At 48.5% G+C, this 16574-nt stretch overlaps 5 protein-coding genes across 5 annotated transcripts; 1 reads left to right on the top strand and 4 right to left on the bottom strand.

Annotated features, from left to right (window-relative positions):
• Positions 1-44: 44 nt before the first annotated feature.
• On the bottom strand, positions 45-1751 carry LOC120960062 (zinc carboxypeptidase-like). Its single transcript, XM_040383988.2, has 6 exons — positions 1557-1751; positions 1348-1484; positions 897-1278; positions 752-839; positions 392-682; positions 45-316 (listed from the first exon to the last, which is right to left on the bottom strand). The coding sequence occupies exons 1-6, from the start codon at positions 1719-1721 to the stop codon at positions 123-125; spliced, it is 1257 nt and encodes a 418-aa protein (XP_040239922.2). The 5' UTR covers positions 1722-1751; the 3' UTR covers positions 45-122.
• Positions 1752-1759: 8 nt separating this feature from the next.
• Positions 1760-3667, bottom strand: LOC120960061 (zinc carboxypeptidase-like). Its single transcript, XM_040383987.2, has 3 exons — positions 3189-3667; positions 2228-3131; positions 1760-2156 (listed from the first exon to the last, which is right to left on the bottom strand). The coding sequence occupies exons 1-3, from the start codon at positions 3342-3344 to the stop codon at positions 1954-1956; spliced, it is 1263 nt and encodes a 420-aa protein (XP_040239921.2). The 5' UTR covers positions 3345-3667; the 3' UTR covers positions 1760-1953.
• A 94-nt stretch (positions 3668-3761) lies between these two features.
• LOC120960063 (zinc carboxypeptidase-like) lies at positions 3762-5452 on the bottom strand. Its single transcript, XM_040383989.2, has 5 exons — positions 5259-5452; positions 5046-5182; positions 4506-4972; positions 4145-4435; positions 3762-4064 (listed from the first exon to the last, which is right to left on the bottom strand). The coding sequence occupies exons 1-5, from the start codon at positions 5412-5414 to the stop codon at positions 3865-3867; spliced, it is 1251 nt and encodes a 416-aa protein (XP_040239923.2). The 5' UTR covers positions 5415-5452; the 3' UTR covers positions 3762-3864.
• A 249-nt stretch (positions 5453-5701) lies between these two features.
• On the bottom strand, positions 5702-10984 carry LOC120960057 (uncharacterized). Its single transcript, XM_040383978.2, has 7 exons — positions 10595-10984; positions 10351-10527; positions 9593-10269; positions 9375-9521; positions 6400-9299; positions 6145-6334; positions 5702-6069 (listed from the first exon to the last, which is right to left on the bottom strand). Exons 1-7 carry the CDS (start codon positions 10611-10613, stop codon positions 5782-5784), a joined length of 4398 nt encoding a protein of 1465 aa, XP_040239912.2. The 5' UTR covers positions 10614-10984; the 3' UTR covers positions 5702-5781.
• A 338-nt stretch (positions 10985-11322) lies between these two features.
• LOC120958332 (CD109 antigen-like) lies at positions 11323-16243 on the top strand. The gene is made up of 11 exons (XM_040381047.2): positions 11323-11552; positions 11624-11801; positions 11875-12974; positions 13042-13306; positions 13375-13590; positions 13664-13706; positions 13763-13883; positions 13951-14495; positions 14569-15866; positions 15938-16091; positions 16158-16243. The coding sequence occupies exons 1-11, from the start codon at positions 11470-11472 to the stop codon at positions 16181-16183; spliced, it is 4029 nt and encodes a 1342-aa protein (XP_040236981.2). The 5' UTR covers positions 11323-11469; the 3' UTR covers positions 16184-16243.
• The last annotated feature ends 331 nt before the right edge of the window (positions 16244-16574 follow it).

Here is a 16574-nt window from a genome sequence, read left to right as displayed (position 1 = left end):
CAAATCGGTCACCGTGATAAGATAAAGCAGTTACAAAACTTAGATAATGTGGTAAACTTTTCAATTTATTGTTTCCTAAGCGAACAGGACCTCGGTCACTGTATCAATATTGCACATCCATTTCACATGTAGCCCAAAATCTTCGCCTCATCGATCATGCTGGCAATACCTTCGAGCAGCTCCTCAGCGTTCGGCACAATCTGTTCGGCCGGCAGGATGAATCCAAACGGTCCCTGATCGCGCAACTCATACGTGTAGCTAAGCGGAATGCCAGCAACGGCAAAGGCCCAATCAACCGAAATTCCCGAAGCAACATCTGTAGAAGAATGTGGTTTTAAGAAGGAAGTGTTGATGATGTGATGCCTGTTTTTGGGCTTTTTAGTCAACTTACACAACGCATCAGCCGTCGTCCCTACGCGGTATGGCATACTGTATAGTTTGTAGATATCAACTGCAGCACGCTGTCCGACCTGCAACAAATCTTGATAGTTGTAAGCGCGCGGTGCATTATTGTAGCCAAAGGGAAATAGTATATATTGGCCGTGCGAGTGAACGGACAGAGCAAGTTTCACGTTTGCCGCGATCGATCGTACGAATGAGGTGAGATTGCTCACTTCAACCTCCGACTCTGGTTCCGGACCGGAGTAGGTGTCGGAGCAGGGCATCGTAGACGTTCCACCATCTGTAAAGGAGAGAGTGTTTAAGGTGCAGAGATCAAGTAATATCTACTCCACACATATACAACACATACTGTTCCATTGGTGGTTAAAGTTGCGATTAGGATCAGTTCCGTAGCACAGCAGATTGTGCTGGGTTCGGGTTTTGCGCCACAAACGTTCCTGCAAATGATTTTCATATAGCACATGCAAGCCTCACTTTCCCACAGCCTCTCTTACCGTGGTATGCGTGTACACAAACCCATCCGGATTTGCCACAGGCACAATGAACCAGTCATAATTTTCCGCAATATAACGCACACGAGCATCCTCGGACGTGAGCAGCTCGTTCAGCAGCCACGTAACGGTAGCCGAAGTGATCCATTCGCGGGCGTGAATGTTCGCATCGATGTAGATACCCTGATTGCCCGCCTTGTACGACAGCTTGATCACCTTCATGTCACGCTTCTCGTACGTTTGTCCAATGGTTTCCACCGACAGGACGGTGCTGTACTGTGCCACCATCTCGTCCAGCCAGGCGTAGATCTCTTCGAGGGTATGATAGTCGGTCCAGCCGAAACCTTCCGCCTTTCTGCGAGCGGGACGCTCCTGATCAAGGATTCTAAGAAATAAAGAGAGTATTTTGATGATGCAGAATTCCATTTGCAAAGTAAATTTACATCGACATTACTGTTTCAGGTTGCCAGTGATGAGGCTATTCGTGATGCCATGCTGTCGGAAGAGTCTTTGCGCATTCACTACCTCACTGGGTGGAATGACAACTTCAACGCTTTTGTTCACACTCGATGGAAAGTCCAGAAAGGTGTACTGAAATCGCAACGGAAAGAAATGTGCCCATTTTACTTCTTGTATACAAAACGAACTCTGAATAGTACACACCCCATTGGGAAGGGACTCCAGGTGTTGCAGCACCGCCAGCTGTTTCTCCGAAGCAATGTCAACCCTATACACTGCATAGTTTTCGTAGCTAAGCTTGCCGTGAGCGCAAGCTACCAACGTCACTGCGCAAACTAGCGCTAGACCCACGAACCGTTCCGTTACCATCGTTACCTGTTGCGGCAATAAATGAACACTACCGTGCGTACCGTGCAAGCAATCGGCAAGAAGCTTTGCATTTTTATTGCATCTTATCAAAAATAGGGGTTGAGGGCACTGACAATTGCAAATAAAACCTCTTAGTCTGGTTTATCTATGCTGACAGGCAGTCAGAAGTCATAAAAACGCAAACCCACTCATGTGTTTGATTGATGGAGCAGTCATTTGTCTAGTGTGCACTTCAGGATCGTTGGAAGTAGCCCATTGTTTTGGCTTTGGCCAGCATCGCTATCAGAGCGTCGAGCGTTTCCTCGGCGTTCGGAATTATCTGGTCCGCGGGCAGCACAAACCCGTACGCACCATTATCGCGGAACTCGAAGCACATGGACAGCGGGGTTTTGTGATAACCGTGCGCCCAATCGGTGGTAGATCCGGAGTCGACATCTGAAATGAAGCGGTTGGATGGAGCTGTGAAAGGTCCTGCAAGCTTAAGCTGTTTGTTTTATAAAACTTACACAGCACATCCGCAATGGTACCGTAGGTGTACGGTGTGTTGTAGCGCTTGGAAAACCCGATCGCAGCCGCTTCCGCTATTTCAAGCTGATCGGAATAGTTGTCCGGATAGTCGGCATCTTGGTAACCGTAAGGCAGCAGGATGTACTGCCCGTACGAGTGGAACTGCAGATGCAGCTCAATCCGATCGACGATCGTTTCGTAGTACTCCATCATGTTACGTGTTTCCACTTCCGATGCGGGAGACGGTCCCGCGTAGATATCATTGCACGCTACCTGCGAGGCACCACCTTCCATCCAGTGGTACGGGAAGTTACGATTCAGATCAACCCCCGGGCAGAGGATGTTGTGGGGGTAGCGATTCTTGCGCCACAATCGATTCGTCGTCTTGGTGTAGTGGAATCCGTCCGGATTGGCGACGGGCAGAATGTACCAGTCGTAGGACGTGAGCAGTTCCTGTACTGCCGGATCGGAGGACGTGAGCAGTTCATTCAACAGCCACGTGGTCGTAGCGGAGGTGATCCACTCACGAGCGTGAATGTTCGACTCAATAAAGATGCCAGGATTTCCTGCCTGATGGGACAGCTTCACCACCTTCATCTCACGACCTTCGTACGATTGCCCAATGCTCTGGACGGTAAGAATGGAGGAGTACTTAACAGCCAATTCATCGATCCAGTTGTAAATGGCATCGAGTGTTTGATACTCTTCCCAACCGAACTCATCGCTGCGTTTGTTCTTTGCGGGAGGGTTTTCCGCATCCAGAATCGCTTGGAAGTTGGTTGTGGCCAAGTGTGAGGAAAGATGCACATTCTTCGCAAGTTGAAGGTAGTCCAGCAGCTTTCGTGGAGAAACGAGCACACTCACATTCATACCCACTTGTGTGGGATAGTCTAGAAATATGAACTGTTGAAATTCTAACATAAGTTACAAGATCGTTTCATTTTATGATCGCACCCTTACCTGATCATTCTGAAGCTCCACATTCTGCAGAACCTTCAACTGCTCTTGATCTGTGATCGCAACCCGAAACAGGTGGAAGTTGTCGTACCGTACTAGCCCACCGGATGCAACACCCAGCACGAGCAGCACGAGAAAACTGCTACACTGTGATCGCATACTGGAACGAATTGTTTGAAAATCATCCCACCCAACTGCTTCTTATATACATATCCACACACCTGCCCAATTATCTGACAGCGAAAGCGTTTCCCCGAGTTAACAAAGTCTTCCCACGCCTTCGTTATCATCTTTCCATTATTCAACAAGATACTGTTTATATACTTAGACGACAATTTACGACCCTGCTGACGATGCGTAAAGTCGTTTATGTTGAGTCTGGTGGCAGAAATCACGCCCCGACACATGTTCAGAGCGATCGTAACCTTCTCCTACCTTCCCTGATTATCAGTGACAAGAAATCGCCTACTGAACGCCGCTTATCAATAGTGCATTATTGACATACATTGAATAAAACATTGCGTACGGCTCCTGAAAGCGGAAAGAGTGATTCAGTGAGCCCGAAACATTGTGTAATCAATGAGCAAACGTGAGTATGTGTTTTTTATTGTTATTATTATATATCACGCTAATCTAATCTGTTACTATAGATCGTTCACAATGTACCGCAAATCACCGATTACACCGTTAAGTGTCCGAGCTCCTTTCCCTTGCGGCAGAAGGCTACCAGCCCATCCAGCACCTCCATCGCGTTCGGGATGATCTGGTCCGGGGGCAGGATGAATCCGTGGTAGCCATTATCGCGGAACTCGAAAGTGGCAGCGACCGGAGTGCCGTGCGTACCGTGCGCCCAATCCGGCGAAGAGCCCGATGCAATATCTGTGAAGGAAGAAGGATGGAGTGAGCTTAGGGCTTATGGCTGTGAACAGGATCTCCCCGAGATATGCTATCACACTTACACAACACATCAGCCGTAGTGCCGAACTCGTACGGCGTGCCGTAACGATTGTAAATAGCAACAGCGGCCGCCTCACCCATCTCCATCATGTCGTAGTAGTTTTCGGAGTACTCCGCATTCTGGTGACCGTACGGGAACAGGATGTACTGACCGTACGAATGGAACGACAGGTAAGCCTTCACCTTATCCTTCACGCTCACGAAGTAGTTCATGATGTTTTGCGTTTCGATTTCCGAACCAGCTTCCGGTCCAGCGTACGTGTCCGTGCAAGGGACGGCCGAGGCACCACCCTCTGTGGAGAAGGAAAACCATCCACCGTTAAGTATTCACTCTCCTTTTCACTGACTTCACTTATCACTTACCCATCCAATGTCCGGGGAAGTTACGGTTCATGTCCACACCGTAGCACAGCACATTGTGCGGGTAACGGTTTTTGCGCCACAGCCGGTTGGTGGTCTTGGTGTAGTTGAAACCATCCGGATTAACCACCGGCAGTATGTACCAGTCATAGTTCTCTGCCAACTCACGCACCTCCGGTGCAGTGGACGTAAGGAACTCATTGATCAACCACGTCACAGTGGCAGATGTGATCCACTCACGGGCATGAATGTTTGACTCAATAAAGATACCCGGATTACCTTCCTTGTACGAAATCTTTACCGCCTTAATATCGCGATCCTCGTACGACTTGCCGACCGTTTGCACCGACACGATCGCAGGGAACTCGGCCACCTTCTCATCGAGCCAGCTGTAGATTTCGTCCAGCGTTTGATACTCCTTCCAATCGAAAGCACGACGCGATCGTTTCGGGCTTTCTTGATCGATGACCCTAATGAAGGTGTATTTCAAAAAAATGACATCACGTAAGATAATATCACCAAAAATGAACGTTCGAAACATACTCTTGGAGATTCGAAATACGCAAACGGTTCGTGAGCGCAAGCTGGTTGCTCATCTCCTCAAACTCGGCGTACTTGTGCGGTGGCACCACAATGTTCAACTTCATGTTCGTCTGCACAGGGGACTCCCAAAAGAGGTACTGAAAAATAACAGGAAATGCAACCCGAAATGTAACTACACAGATCTCTCTATTTAACTCTTCTTTAGACACTCACTCCATCGGGATAGCGTTCCAGATACTGGAGCGCTTCGAGCTGCGTTCGATCAGCGATCGACACTTCGTACACACGGTAGTTATCGTACCGGACTTGCTCCCCCTGAAGCAATCCGGTAGCACAGCAAAGCAGCAGCAAAACGGTTTTAACGATCATTTCGAAAGAAACACACGACAGAATAGAAACCGATTGCAAGGCGTGAAACCTTCCTTTTATAGGTGAAACGGAATGGAGCCACCGTAAGTGTTTTACGGCTGAGGGAAGCGATAACGCGTGGTTATCGTAAGAAGCTGCCTACGCAGTGGGGGGTCTTATCATAGGTGATAGAGTGATCAGCATGATTGGGGGATTTAGCAATAGAATACGACTGTCAATCAACGGCGAGCTGGGTGTATAGATGTGTCGAAAGGTTGTATTCTACAAGGTTTGAACACCGTAGGCAATTACATTGAAAAGTTCATTTATTTCGAGACACTTGAAATTGAATTACAATGGCAGTTTACATTATTATCCCTACTGCAGCTTACACGTAGCACTGGCCATAGAAGGCAACGTTTTCCGTTTTGGGCGTTTCAATCTTCACCTGGTATCCGTCGTACGTCACGTAGAGGGAAACGTTCGGTACGGCAAAGACGATCGTATCGTAAACGTAGTAGTACTTGAACGGATACACATCCGTGCTGCCGTGCTCGAGGGCGTACATCAGCTCGCTGTCGACGGTGAAGGTGTACTTCTTGGTACCTTCTTCGTACTGCTTGCCGAACAGGGGCTGAACCACAACGCTGTGACCGTTTAGGACGAGTTTGAAGGCCTGCGAGAAGGAGAAGAATTTCATGATCGCTGAAGCTCAATTTCATCCATCTTTCATCAGGTTTGCTGTACTTACAACATGCTTCTTCTCCATTTTCTGCACATAAACGGCCCAGGTGTAGGTCGTGGGATGATCGGAAGCGTACAGAACCCACTCGTTGTACATCGGTTCCTTGGCGGCGGTGTAGTGATAGGGAGCATACTCGTACACCGGGTTAACGACGCAGCTGTCCACGTATCCGAACGACTTCATCACTTCGAAGTACCTTCAGAAAATGCGTTAAAAAACGTAAGAACAAATGCTGTTTCAATCAAACCATTCCATACTTACTTGGTGAACACGGTGCTGTCGGGCTGGAACACCCAAACCCAATCGTAGTACGGTACATGCTCGAATGCGACCGTTTCGTAAGCCGACTTCACAACAACATCCACGATCGGATACGTATAGTACATTGGGTACTCAACCTCCACCACGAATCGGTTCTCCGGCACAAAGTGGAACTGCTCCACCTCGGGGTAGTACGACGGCACGACATGCTTCACCCAGAACCAGAACGGCTTAACAAACTCTACGTACGCCGGGTACACGTGCTTGTAGTCGACGGTGTACAGATACTTGCGGACGGTGTTGTACAGCTCGGCACACTCGTACGTAACCGGTGCGGAGTAGTCCTCGAACATGGGCAGCACGCGCGGCACACACTGTTGGTAGTAGTAGGTCGGCACGGTATGGTACGATGGCAGAATGTACGAGGTGAAGTTCTTCTGCACCTCCGACGGCACACCGGTCCATTCGATCGACACCACCATATCGTCCTTCACGCACTTGTGATCGTACGAGTAGCCGTGGAAGTACGACAGCTTACCAGTGACCGACTCCGGCACGACATCCTTCACCCAGTCGAGGCAGATATTCATGTTCTTCTCGCCCGGCGTTTGGCGCGTTACCTGCATGTTGATCGTCTTGAAGTACGTACCATGCTCGTGCGTGTAGTACACGTTCACGTCCCAGTGGTTCACGACCACATCGGTCTTCTTGAACACGGCCGTGAACTTGACGTACTGGCGGTAGTCCGGGGTGGTCCACAGCTTGTGCGGCAGTACCTCACTGTCAACCTTGAACGTGAACTCGACCTTATCGAACGCGTACACCTTGCACGGGTTAACGTACCCAACGACACCGTGGCTGATCGGGGTCGGTGGCAGCACGGTCGTGTAGAACCAGGTGAGATACTTCGTCACAAAGTCAAACACGGTAACGTGCTCCAGGTCGTGGAACAGCTCCGAGGTGAAGACGTCGGTAAGCGATTTGTAGTACTTGACGGTCGGTGGCACCTCCACATCAAACACGGACAGGTAGAAGTGGAGACCGGTGTACTTGGAGTGTGCCTCGTACAGGACGACATCCTTCTTCTTGGGTGCCGGGACGGCCGTCACCGTTTCGTAGTGGAAGCAGGTGGGGCAGGTCGACTTCAGGTAGTCCACCTCCGTGTCGGGGCGGGCGTACACTTGCGTCTTGACGTGCGACTTGAAGCCGACCACGTTGAACGCTTCGTTGGCGTGCTTGCTCCACACGAGCTTGAACGAGTTCTGCTGGAAGTTGAAGATGACATCGAACACAAGCGGAACGTTGAAATCAAACGCCTGAACACGGCGCGCTCCCTGCCAGGTAAGGGCGAATGGATTGTACACCGACACACCGTAGTAACCGTGAGCCCACATGCGGAAGAAGCTGCTCACGGTAAGCGTCACCTCGTTAGCGTTGGTCGTCGAGGGCACCACCACGTTGTACTTGAACTGCGAGACGACTGGCAGCTTCAGGTTAATCTTCGCCGGCACACCATCGTACGTGGGCGTGTACAGCTCAACCTCCGCCACATTCAGCACCGTCGTGAACTGGTACTGCAGCGTCTTCAGGATAGTCAGATAGGTGTACGTGTAGAACTGCTTGATCGTTTCCTCGTTGAAGTACTTCGTGTACATCACCTTGCCGTTCGCCATGAACGTAAACTCCACGTGCACCGGGACGTTTTCGTGGTTCTTCGTGATCGGTTCGTTGATCGTTTTCGGATCGACGTTGAACAGCTTGGGCCACACCAGCGACAGCGGATTGTGCACACCCTCGAACTTGACGTACACCGAGTACAGATCGTACACGCGATCCATCACGTACGGGGCGAAGCTAACGTAGAACTGGTTCACCTTGTTGTACTTCACATCCGCGATCATGTTACCGCGAATGATGCTGCCAACCTTCTGCTCCGGATCGACGTAGTCGTAGAAGAACGACTTCGTCTCGACGGCCGCATCGTAGTGCACAAACTCCGTGACAACGTGCTGCAGGTAGTGGTAGAAGTCCGTACCGAAGTAAACGTCCGAGTTGACCAAGCTACGCACGGTCGTCACAAAGTACGAGTACAGATGCACATTCTTTTCCATCTTCATGAACGCAACCAGCTTCGTAAAGTAGTGCACATCCTCCATGGAAACAATCACCTTGACGGCGGCCACACGCAGCTCAACCGGCAGCGTATCATCAACGACGATCGGGAACACAACCTCAAACAGTGCGTCATGCTCGTGCTCCATGATTTCCATCAGCGCGTAGATCACGTGCACCTGCAGGTGGCGATCGTACGCTAGCTCCAGCACCTGTTCGCCCTTGACCAGCGGCACCAGCAGCTCACCGACCGTACCGAGCTGAATGTTCTTCAAACCGTGCAGCCACACCAGCTGCTCCTCGAACGTTTTCGCTTCCTTCAGATGTTTGTAGTACACCTTGATGTACTTCTCGATCTCCGTTGAGTAGTGATCGTGCTGGAACGTTTTGTACACCATCGTACCGAACGAAAGGATGGCAGCGTGCGCAACATCGGGCTTGACGTAGTTCGGGAAGTTCATGAACTCCTCGACGCTGTGCAGCAGCTCGACGGAGGGAGCGCGCACATTGACACCGAGCGAGAACAGCATGCCGGAAGCGACCGAATCCTTCACCTTGTGGTTCTTCACCATATCCATCACGAACTGGACGGCGTACTTGGTGCCAACGGACGGCAGCACCTTGTAGAAGATGTCGACGGCCATCAGATCCTTCGGGGTGGTCGATTTCGTGAGCACCGTCCAGAACTGAGCGTAGTTTTCGACGGTGAATGGTTTCAGCGACTCGATGATGCGCGTGATCACGATGCCGTGCTTTGTGTCCGTTTGCTGGTGCGTGATCGGGGTTTCCTGTTGGTGATGAGATGGTGTTTTTGGAGGTGTTGTGGAACATTTTCAGCCTCAAAAGGAAACTGAAACTCTTACCTGCAGATACTGGACAGCTTCGTACAGCATGGCCTGGACCTTGGGACCAACGGTGGAGATGTCAACCACGGGCGTGAAGGTGGCGAGCGTAGGATAAGTCTCCTCAAACACAGACTCCGACGTCTCGTAGTGGACATAGTGGTACATCTGAGAAGAAGCGGAAAATGTTCTTAATACTGTACACTTCACGATCACTTTCTGTATAGTTTGCTACATACAGGGAAGCTCGAGAACTCGTACTGCTTGGTCGGGGCAACCGCCTGCACGTACTTCACCTTCTGCTCCGTCTTGACGTACTGCTTCTGTCCCTCAACGGTGAACGGCTGCACATACTTGATGCTTTCGGAGTGTGCCTTCAGCACGTACACGCCGTGCTTGCCGTACTGCACCTCGTACTCCACCACCGGCAGTACCGAGTTCCAGGTGGTCCAGTTGTGGAACGCTTGGTGCGATTCCACGTTCGAGTACATGACGTGCGGCAGATGGGTGAACGTTTCATAGTCTGGAGTCTTAACAATCTTGACCGTCTCGTAGTGCAGCGGGTTCACTGCGTACGTTACATTCACCTTACCATAGACCGATTCCTCCGTCTCGGTAAAGACGAACGGTTTGGCGAGCGTTTTCGCTGGGATCTTGTCCACCGGCAGCTGCAGCATACCGGCCACACCCTTCTTGAGGTTAACGCTCCACAGCACGTCCGTCTTGGTGGTGAACACTTCCTGCACCATGCCGAACTTGTCGTACGTCACGTAAAACGGCTGCACAAAGGGTTCAGCCTGCTTGGCGTACTGAGTGTAGTTAGCGTCCGTTGGCTCAACCGGCAGCGGAAGGTGACCGGTGTACAGGAACACCTTCGGTTGGTCAAAGTACACGAACGTACCATTGCCGGAGGGATCTGTGAAGTTTTAGAGCATTAGTCTGTGTCAGTCTTTTCTAGGGAATTAAAGTAGTAGAAGAACAGCAAAGATCAACTAACCTGGGCGGACATGCATGAAAGCCTTTACACGGTACATGGAACCGTACTCCGGCTCAACCACACCGGTCGTCACATCCAGCTCATACTCGTACACGTACTCCTGTGCGTCGGTACCGACGAAGACACTTTTCACGGTACTTCCCTGTGCCCAGCTGGTAGCCGCCACAAGGGCAAAGGCTGCAAACAAACGATACCAATATTAACATCAAGAACACACCCATTTCTTGTTCACCTCAAAACTCACCTAACACTAACCACTTCATCACACACTGTTTCTCACACACTGCTCGCTTGAGTTTGCGGGTCGGACGCAAAGGACGCTAGCCAGCCAACTGCTACCGGGAACGGTGCGAAGTGCGTCTTTTAAGGCGTTCGCTTATCACGGATTCCGCTGTTTACCTTACCGGAGTCGCTCGCTCGATGCTTAATATGCACCGGGTCATCTCGGGGTGCAGGATGCATTCGATTGTTGAAACATAACACCAACAAAACGCCCTCCAGATAATAAGTCGGGCAAGGGAAGTGCATCCATCGCGCTAGCCAGTACCAGGTAATGATAACTTTGGATGCAAACAGTGCTCCGATTGTGCGTTGTTATGCGGAATCGCGGAGGTAAAATGATCTAGAAACATTAAAACGAATCTGGTTGAATGACCTCGCGTAACATTGTTGCGTGATTCGATTTAAGGGCAATCTTATTATTGGATTCTGTTTTTTTGGAACGGCAGCTGTTAAGGTGCCAGGACCGTCGATTTAAAAATATACGCAATGGAAAAATACATTGTATGCAGAATAAATATTGAACACGATCGTTCTACAAAGTCGTTGGTGAATGTTGATCGTGCGGGTGATAATAACGACTGGCTTGTATGCAAGCTGGTCAATTCAAAGTGTGAGTTGTACAGTGACGATCATAAGTATAGAATTTTGCATCTAAATGTACAGCTCAGTTGAATGAAATTATCTCCCGCAGCACACTCGCTAGCCAACCGTCCTTGGGCGAACAATCTTGCACGATTGCATAACGCGATCGCGAAGGCAAGACCCCTTCGCGCTATGACTCTTTCGCGCGCCGAGATCAGTTTCCGTTCTTAACCCGTAGCGTGCGGATCGTGCGCAATGGCTTCGAATGCGGTTTTTGCGATGCTGCTTCTCGTCGTCTTAGTCGTGTGGGGGATTCCCCGAGATTGTGCCGGTCAAAGGTGAGTCAGCCGGGGTGGGCCGATAGTGAAATAAACTTGAACACGAGTGTGTGGGGGTTTTTATTATTTAGGTACGCAATGCTTGCCCCTCGTACGGTGCGGCCTCACACCGCCTATGAACTGATGGTGAGCAATTTAGGATCTGGAACGGAGCAATTTATGTATGAAATTGTTACCGCAAATGATACGGTTGTTGGAGCAACATCTGTGGAGGTGAAGCCGAAGGAACTGCGGAAGGTTGAAGTGTCTGTAAGTATATTAAATGAAGAGTTAAATTCATCTCTAAGGAGTGTTATTCATGATTACCTCTTACCTGTAATAGCTTAATAGTTTGAAGGAAGGGCATTACCAGCTCAAGGTTTGGGAAAAGCAAAAGCAAACCTTACTAAACACAACTTCATTGGAACGCATCGACCGGAGCTATTTGGTGCTGTTTCAGACTGATAAGCCTGCATACAAACCGGGCGATAGGGTGCAGTTTCGCGTGCTGTTCCTGCTGCCGGACACCAAACCGGTGGGGCAAAGTGTTAGGCCAACGATCTTCATCGCCGATCCAGACCGGGTTCGCATGAAACAGTGGAACGGTGTGTCGCTTTCCAGCGGCGTTTTCGAGGGAAGCTTTCAGCTGGCTGAGTACACATCGTTTGGCCGGTGGATAATCACTGCCTGCGTGAATGAGCAGATTTACAAAGATACGTTCAGTGTAGAGGAGTACACACTGCCACTGTACAGGGTGCAGGTGCAAAGCATACCGAAGGCATACTTTCAATGTGATGAACCTAAAATGTCTCTCAAGTTGAGCGCGTCTTTCGTGCACGGAGGATCAGTGCGGGGCAATGCGACGGTTGTCGTGCGGGCCAATTACAACAATTATCCGTCCCAGACAAAGGAAGTGGCACGCAAAGAACTCTTCATCAACGGAACAGCTATTGTGGACTTTCCAACGGACGTCGTTGCCAAATCCTGTGACGAAGAGCGTAACGTTTGGTTCGATGTGATCGTTACCGAGAGTTCGACGGGCGTTAGCTACAATACGACCTGCTCCTACACGGTACACAATGCTGGAGGTGTCACGATGGAGGTGCTCGATGGCAACGAAGCATTCTATCCGGGGCTGGCGATGCGATTAATGGTGAAGCTTGCAACGATTGATGAGAAACCGCTTGTGAATCAACCTGTTACAGTTCGCTACAAAGTGCTCGACGAAGATCGAAATGACATTGACGAAGTGGCGCCAAGTATATTGTCGCTGCAGACAAACGCAAACGGAGTCTTCAGGGTTGCAATCAATACGACTACGAGCACGGCAGAAGTTACTGTGGAGGGTGTGTACAGGAATCATATTTTCCCTCTCGTCTTCGCGTATCCTATGTACGAGGAAAGGAGTCTTGAATATCTTGCAATAACTACACGACAGGCATAGTACGTAAACGAGTGGACGTTAACTGTGTCGAGCACGATAAACCAACTAAGATCTGTTTATTTTCAGCTGTATCGTCCGTCGAAACATCACGGTTGATGTTCATTCAAACGTTAGGATTGATCGTATCTACTACGTTGGCTACTGCCATGGTAAAGTATGTGCAAGTGGTGTTCAGAAATCGGCCACTCGGGTCAATACTCATCATCTGACGCTAACATCAAGCCCGCAGATGGCACCACAGATGAAGTTGTTAGCGTTCGCCGTCAAGGAGGATGGAAAGATATTGAGTTCTTCGATCATTATAAGATTTCTGTCCTCCAGTAGCAGTGCGGTAAGTTGATGCATGCCTTAAGTCGTTACTTTGATATTGCAGTGAGCATTGCAAAAGATCTTCTTTAGCTTAACGTTACAGAACATTTGATGGAACCAAACTCGGATAGGTACTCCTTCAATATACTCGCGGAAAAGGACGCCTTTGTTGGTTTGTTGGGCGTTGATGAGCGTATAAAGCATAGAACTAGCTCAAACAATGATATAACTCAACAAAAGTGGGAAAAAATGTTGCAATCTCTAGAAGGGACATTGGGCACATGGTCATCGTATGATAGTTTTGGGGTAAGTTGTGTTTTCTGAACATGCAAAAGTACATTTCTATTGGAATTCATTGCTTTCTTCGAATCAAAAATAGAGTGTTGGAGTTACGCTGCTGACGGATGGGTATCTTCCGGATGGTAATATTGTGGAAAAGCGGTTAAAGCATGGTTCTAATGTGGCTATCTTCTTACAGTTGGATTCATTCCACACTCTTTTGGTGAGCTGGCACGAACTACTTCAACCCTGGACGAGGATGACAGTGTTAGAGAAGACTTTCCTGAAACGTGGCTGTGGGAATCGATAAAAGCGAAGAAGTATGATCCTTACACAGTGATATCCATTGAAACACTGTCCGTTTAATATTTTTTTTCCATCCAACAGTGGCCAAACATCCATCGAAAAATCACTTCCCGACACCATAACGACCTGGGTGGTGAGCGGTTTTTCCGTTGGTCCCGTTAATGGATTGCAGATCTTGAAGAAGCCGCTTCAAATCAAATCACAAAAGCGTATCTTCGTACAGCTTCACATGCCACCATCGATCAAACGGTTCGAAGAGGTCAGCGTTCACTGTCTCGTTCACAATTATGGTAAAGCGATCAACGTGTCGTTGGAGGTGCGTCCTACGATGAAAATAACGCCTCTTTACCTTGCACAAGGAGCAACGGAAAATGTACGAGTTAGTGTCAGTTCAAGCAGTGTTGGTGAACTCACGTTAGAGGTGTTTCTTCGCGATTCGAAGGGGAAAGTGCTAGATTCTGTGCGACAATCGATTCCAGTTCGTCCTGAAGGTTTAATACGTACGGTAGAAGATGTCCGGGTGCTAGATTTTCCTCAACAGAGCAAGTTAACGTTCAATCTAGCATTACCACCCGTTGAACAGAATCGTGATGTAAATTACAGAGAGGTTACTCTTTCGGTCGTAGGTAAGAAGGAATTAACAAAAAAAAAAAAAAAAAGATATGAACGCAGGATGAACATAATTGTCTGTCTCTTCAGGAACCTTCCTTAATCTTAACATGTTTGATTTGGAGCACATGGTTCGATCGTCACATGGCAACGGGGAAGAGACCTTACTCTTCCTCCAGACAACGATGGCTGTTTACGATTATTTGAAAAGGGCTAACCTTTTATCACCCGATACGAAGAAAAAGCTTTTTTCGTACATGGATGTTGGCTACCAGCAGCTTTCTAGATATCGGTTGGATGATGGATCATTTAGTATGTTTGGAAATTTGCACGAGTGCGGTGGTGTTTGGTTTACAGCGAGCACCGTTCAAGCTCTCAGGAAGCTAATCATGTACGAAGCTATTCCAGTAGAAATTGATTTCCTAAATGATGGACTAAACTGGCTCATGCTGCAAAGCGGCAAGGATGGTAGTTTCAATGAAAGCTGCCCGATCGCACATCCCCACATACAGCGTACCGGAGGAAAGGAGCTATCACTTGCGAGTAGCGTTATGTTTGCATTTGTTGGAAAGGAGTTTTCAAGGGAATATAAACAATTCATCAACAAAACGATCTCCCTACTACTAGCCTCTCCTATTAATGATGTCTACTTATTGGCAAAAACGACCTATCTACTTACACTCATAAACCACCCAGACAGTGCAAGAATGCTTGCGAAGCTTAACTCGCTGGCTATTGTGGATGGAAAGTATCGCTACTGGAGTGTCTCGGGAGGCGATCCTCGATCGTCTCCGGAAAAGCGCGACCAAGAAGCAACTGCTTATGCGCTTCTTGCTAACATCAAACGAAACGCTATCAATCACGAAGAAATGATACGCATTGCCCAATGGCTTCAAAAGCACACATTCGCCGGTGATCGTTCTGTAGCTTCGTTGGAGAGGATCGTCGCATTAGAAGCACTCGCAGCGTTGGCACACAAAATCCCCACCACCATGCCCAACATGTACATCGAGGCAGGAGGGCACAAGTTTGAGATTAATGCAACCAACAGGGAACTATTACAAACTGTTCAGCTTCCCCAGGGCACAACCGGTGTGCGTGTATCAGCGAGAGGTACGGGTTTGGTGTTGATGAAGCTGTCCGTTCGGTATAGTTTGGCGAGTAAAAATGCAACTAGAACCGAACCGAGTAACGTATCAAATAGTGAGAAGATTGGGGTGAACATTAAGAAGAGACAGGTTGAAAATCATAAGCTAGCGTTATACCTTTGCTTTACCCTGCTTAAGCCACTCCTGTTTTACGAGCCAGAACTTTGGAAGGTTGAAGTGGATCTCCCCACTGGGTACGAGATAGAAGGACAGGAGGAGCATTACCATAATAGTACTGAAGTAAGTTTCTTCTGGTCGAAGGGGACAACAGCCATGTAAATTCTTATAATTTTATTTTTCTTTCTTACTAGAGTGCTATTGTGCTGGAAAATAAATCTCACCTAGAGCTCGTCTGGAACGTTAGGCAGGTGTCGCAAGTTTGCTATCCAATTGTAGCAATATCTCGTTGGAGCTTCGTCGATATTGTAACAGGATTGCTCTATTTGACCTCGTTTGATACAAAAGGTAGGATAAAGTTGATGGATAATTTAAGCAAATATTAAAATTATTTATTTTGATAATTTATTTCAGATACTGTAGCTGTCTACGCCTTTTAATCGAGCTTGTTAACACTATTATCTGTAAAAATACACAGCAAAAAATGTAAATCTAATAAAAAATAGATATTCCTAATGTTTTTTTTTTTTGAGAAATGCAATCCAGCGCAAGATGCAACATTTACACCCAAACTTAACTGCGCGTAATTTCAAGGTCATGTTTTGTTTACATCGCTACCGCACCGGCAACGATGAGAGCATCCGTGAGTTCCACGTCTCACTCGCGAGAGTGAGTTCGCGAGGGAGAACGTTTCGCGCGATTGCGCACACGATTGCGCGTATAAACACGGCACGCTTACAACAAACCAGCGGCCCTTAGTATGCGAGAGGTTGTATGTTTTGATTCTGTCGATGCTAACGTGATGGCACCAACATTTTTATGCACCCGGTT

The sequence above is a fragment of the Anopheles coluzzii genome, chromosome 3, assembly GCF_943734685.1.
Source record: "Anopheles coluzzii chromosome 3, AcolN3, whole genome shotgun sequence".
Taxonomy (NCBI): Eukaryota; Metazoa; Arthropoda; class Insecta; order Diptera; family Culicidae; genus Anopheles; species Anopheles coluzzii.
Note: the sequence above shows the minus strand (reverse complement) of the source record. Positions and strands in the feature narration are given on the sequence as shown.

What these genes read in the sequence shown, in the direction of transcription:
- LOC120960062 (XM_040383988.2), bottom strand. Translation starts at nt 1,721, where the DNA reads ATGGTAACGGAACGGTTCGTGGGTCTAGCGCTAGTTTGCGCAGTGACG. An exon ending in ATCACTGGCAACCTGAAACA is followed by an intron (nt 1,279 to 1,347) that starts GTAATGTCGATG and finishes TTTATTTCTTAG; the next exon opens with AATCCTTGATCAGGAGCGTC. An exon ending in TTGTGTACACGCATACCACG is followed by an intron (nt 840 to 896) that starts GTAAGAGAGGCT and finishes AATCATTTGCAG; the next exon opens with GAACGTTTGTGGCGCAAAAC.
- LOC120958332 (XM_040381047.2), top strand. Translation starts at nt 11,470, where the DNA reads ATGGCTTCGAATGCGGTTTTTGCGATGCTGCTTCTCGTCGTCTTAGTC. An exon ending in TGTCCTCCAGTAGCAGTGCG is followed by an intron (nt 13,307 to 13,374) that starts GTAAGTTGATGC and finishes GATCTTCTTTAG; the next exon opens with CTTAACGTTACAGAACATTT. An exon ending in CATCGTATGATAGTTTTGGG is followed by an intron (nt 13,591 to 13,663) that starts GTAAGTTGTGTT and finishes AATCAAAAATAG; the next exon opens with AGTGTTGGAGTTACGCTGCT.
- LOC120960057 (XM_040383978.2), bottom strand. An exon ending in TTTCATGCATGTCCGCCCAG is followed by an intron (nt 10,270 to 10,350) that starts GTTAGTTGATCT and finishes AAAACTTCACAG; the next exon opens with ATCCCTCCGGCAATGGTACG. An exon ending in GACAGCACCGTGTTCACCAA is followed by an intron (nt 6,335 to 6,399) that starts GTAAGTATGGAA and finishes CATTTTCTGAAG; the next exon opens with GTACTTCGAAGTGATGAAGT.
- LOC120960061 (XM_040383987.2), bottom strand. Translation starts at nt 3,344, where the DNA reads ATGCGATCACAGTGTAGCAGTTTTCTCGTGCTGCTCGTGCTGGGTGTT. An exon ending in TGGAGCTTCAGAATGATCAG is followed by an intron (nt 3,132 to 3,188) that starts GTAAGGGTGCGA and finishes GAATTTCAACAG; the next exon opens with TTCATATTTCTAGACTATCC. An exon ending in TACCATTGCGGATGTGCTGT is followed by an intron (nt 2,157 to 2,227) that starts GTAAGTTTTATA and finishes GCTTCATTTCAG; the next exon opens with ATGTCGACTCCGGATCTACC.
- LOC120960063 (XM_040383989.2), bottom strand. Translation starts at nt 5,414, where the DNA reads ATGATCGTTAAAACCGTTTTGCTGCTGCTTTGCTGTGCTACCGGATTG. An exon ending in CGTATTTCGAATCTCCAAGA is followed by an intron (nt 4,973 to 5,045) that starts GTATGTTTCGAA and finishes CACCTTCATTAG; the next exon opens with GGTCATCGATCAAGAAAGCC. An exon ending in CTTCCCCGGACATTGGATGG is followed by an intron (nt 4,436 to 4,505) that starts GTAAGTGATAAG and finishes CCTTCTCCACAG; the next exon opens with AGGGTGGTGCCTCGGCCGTC.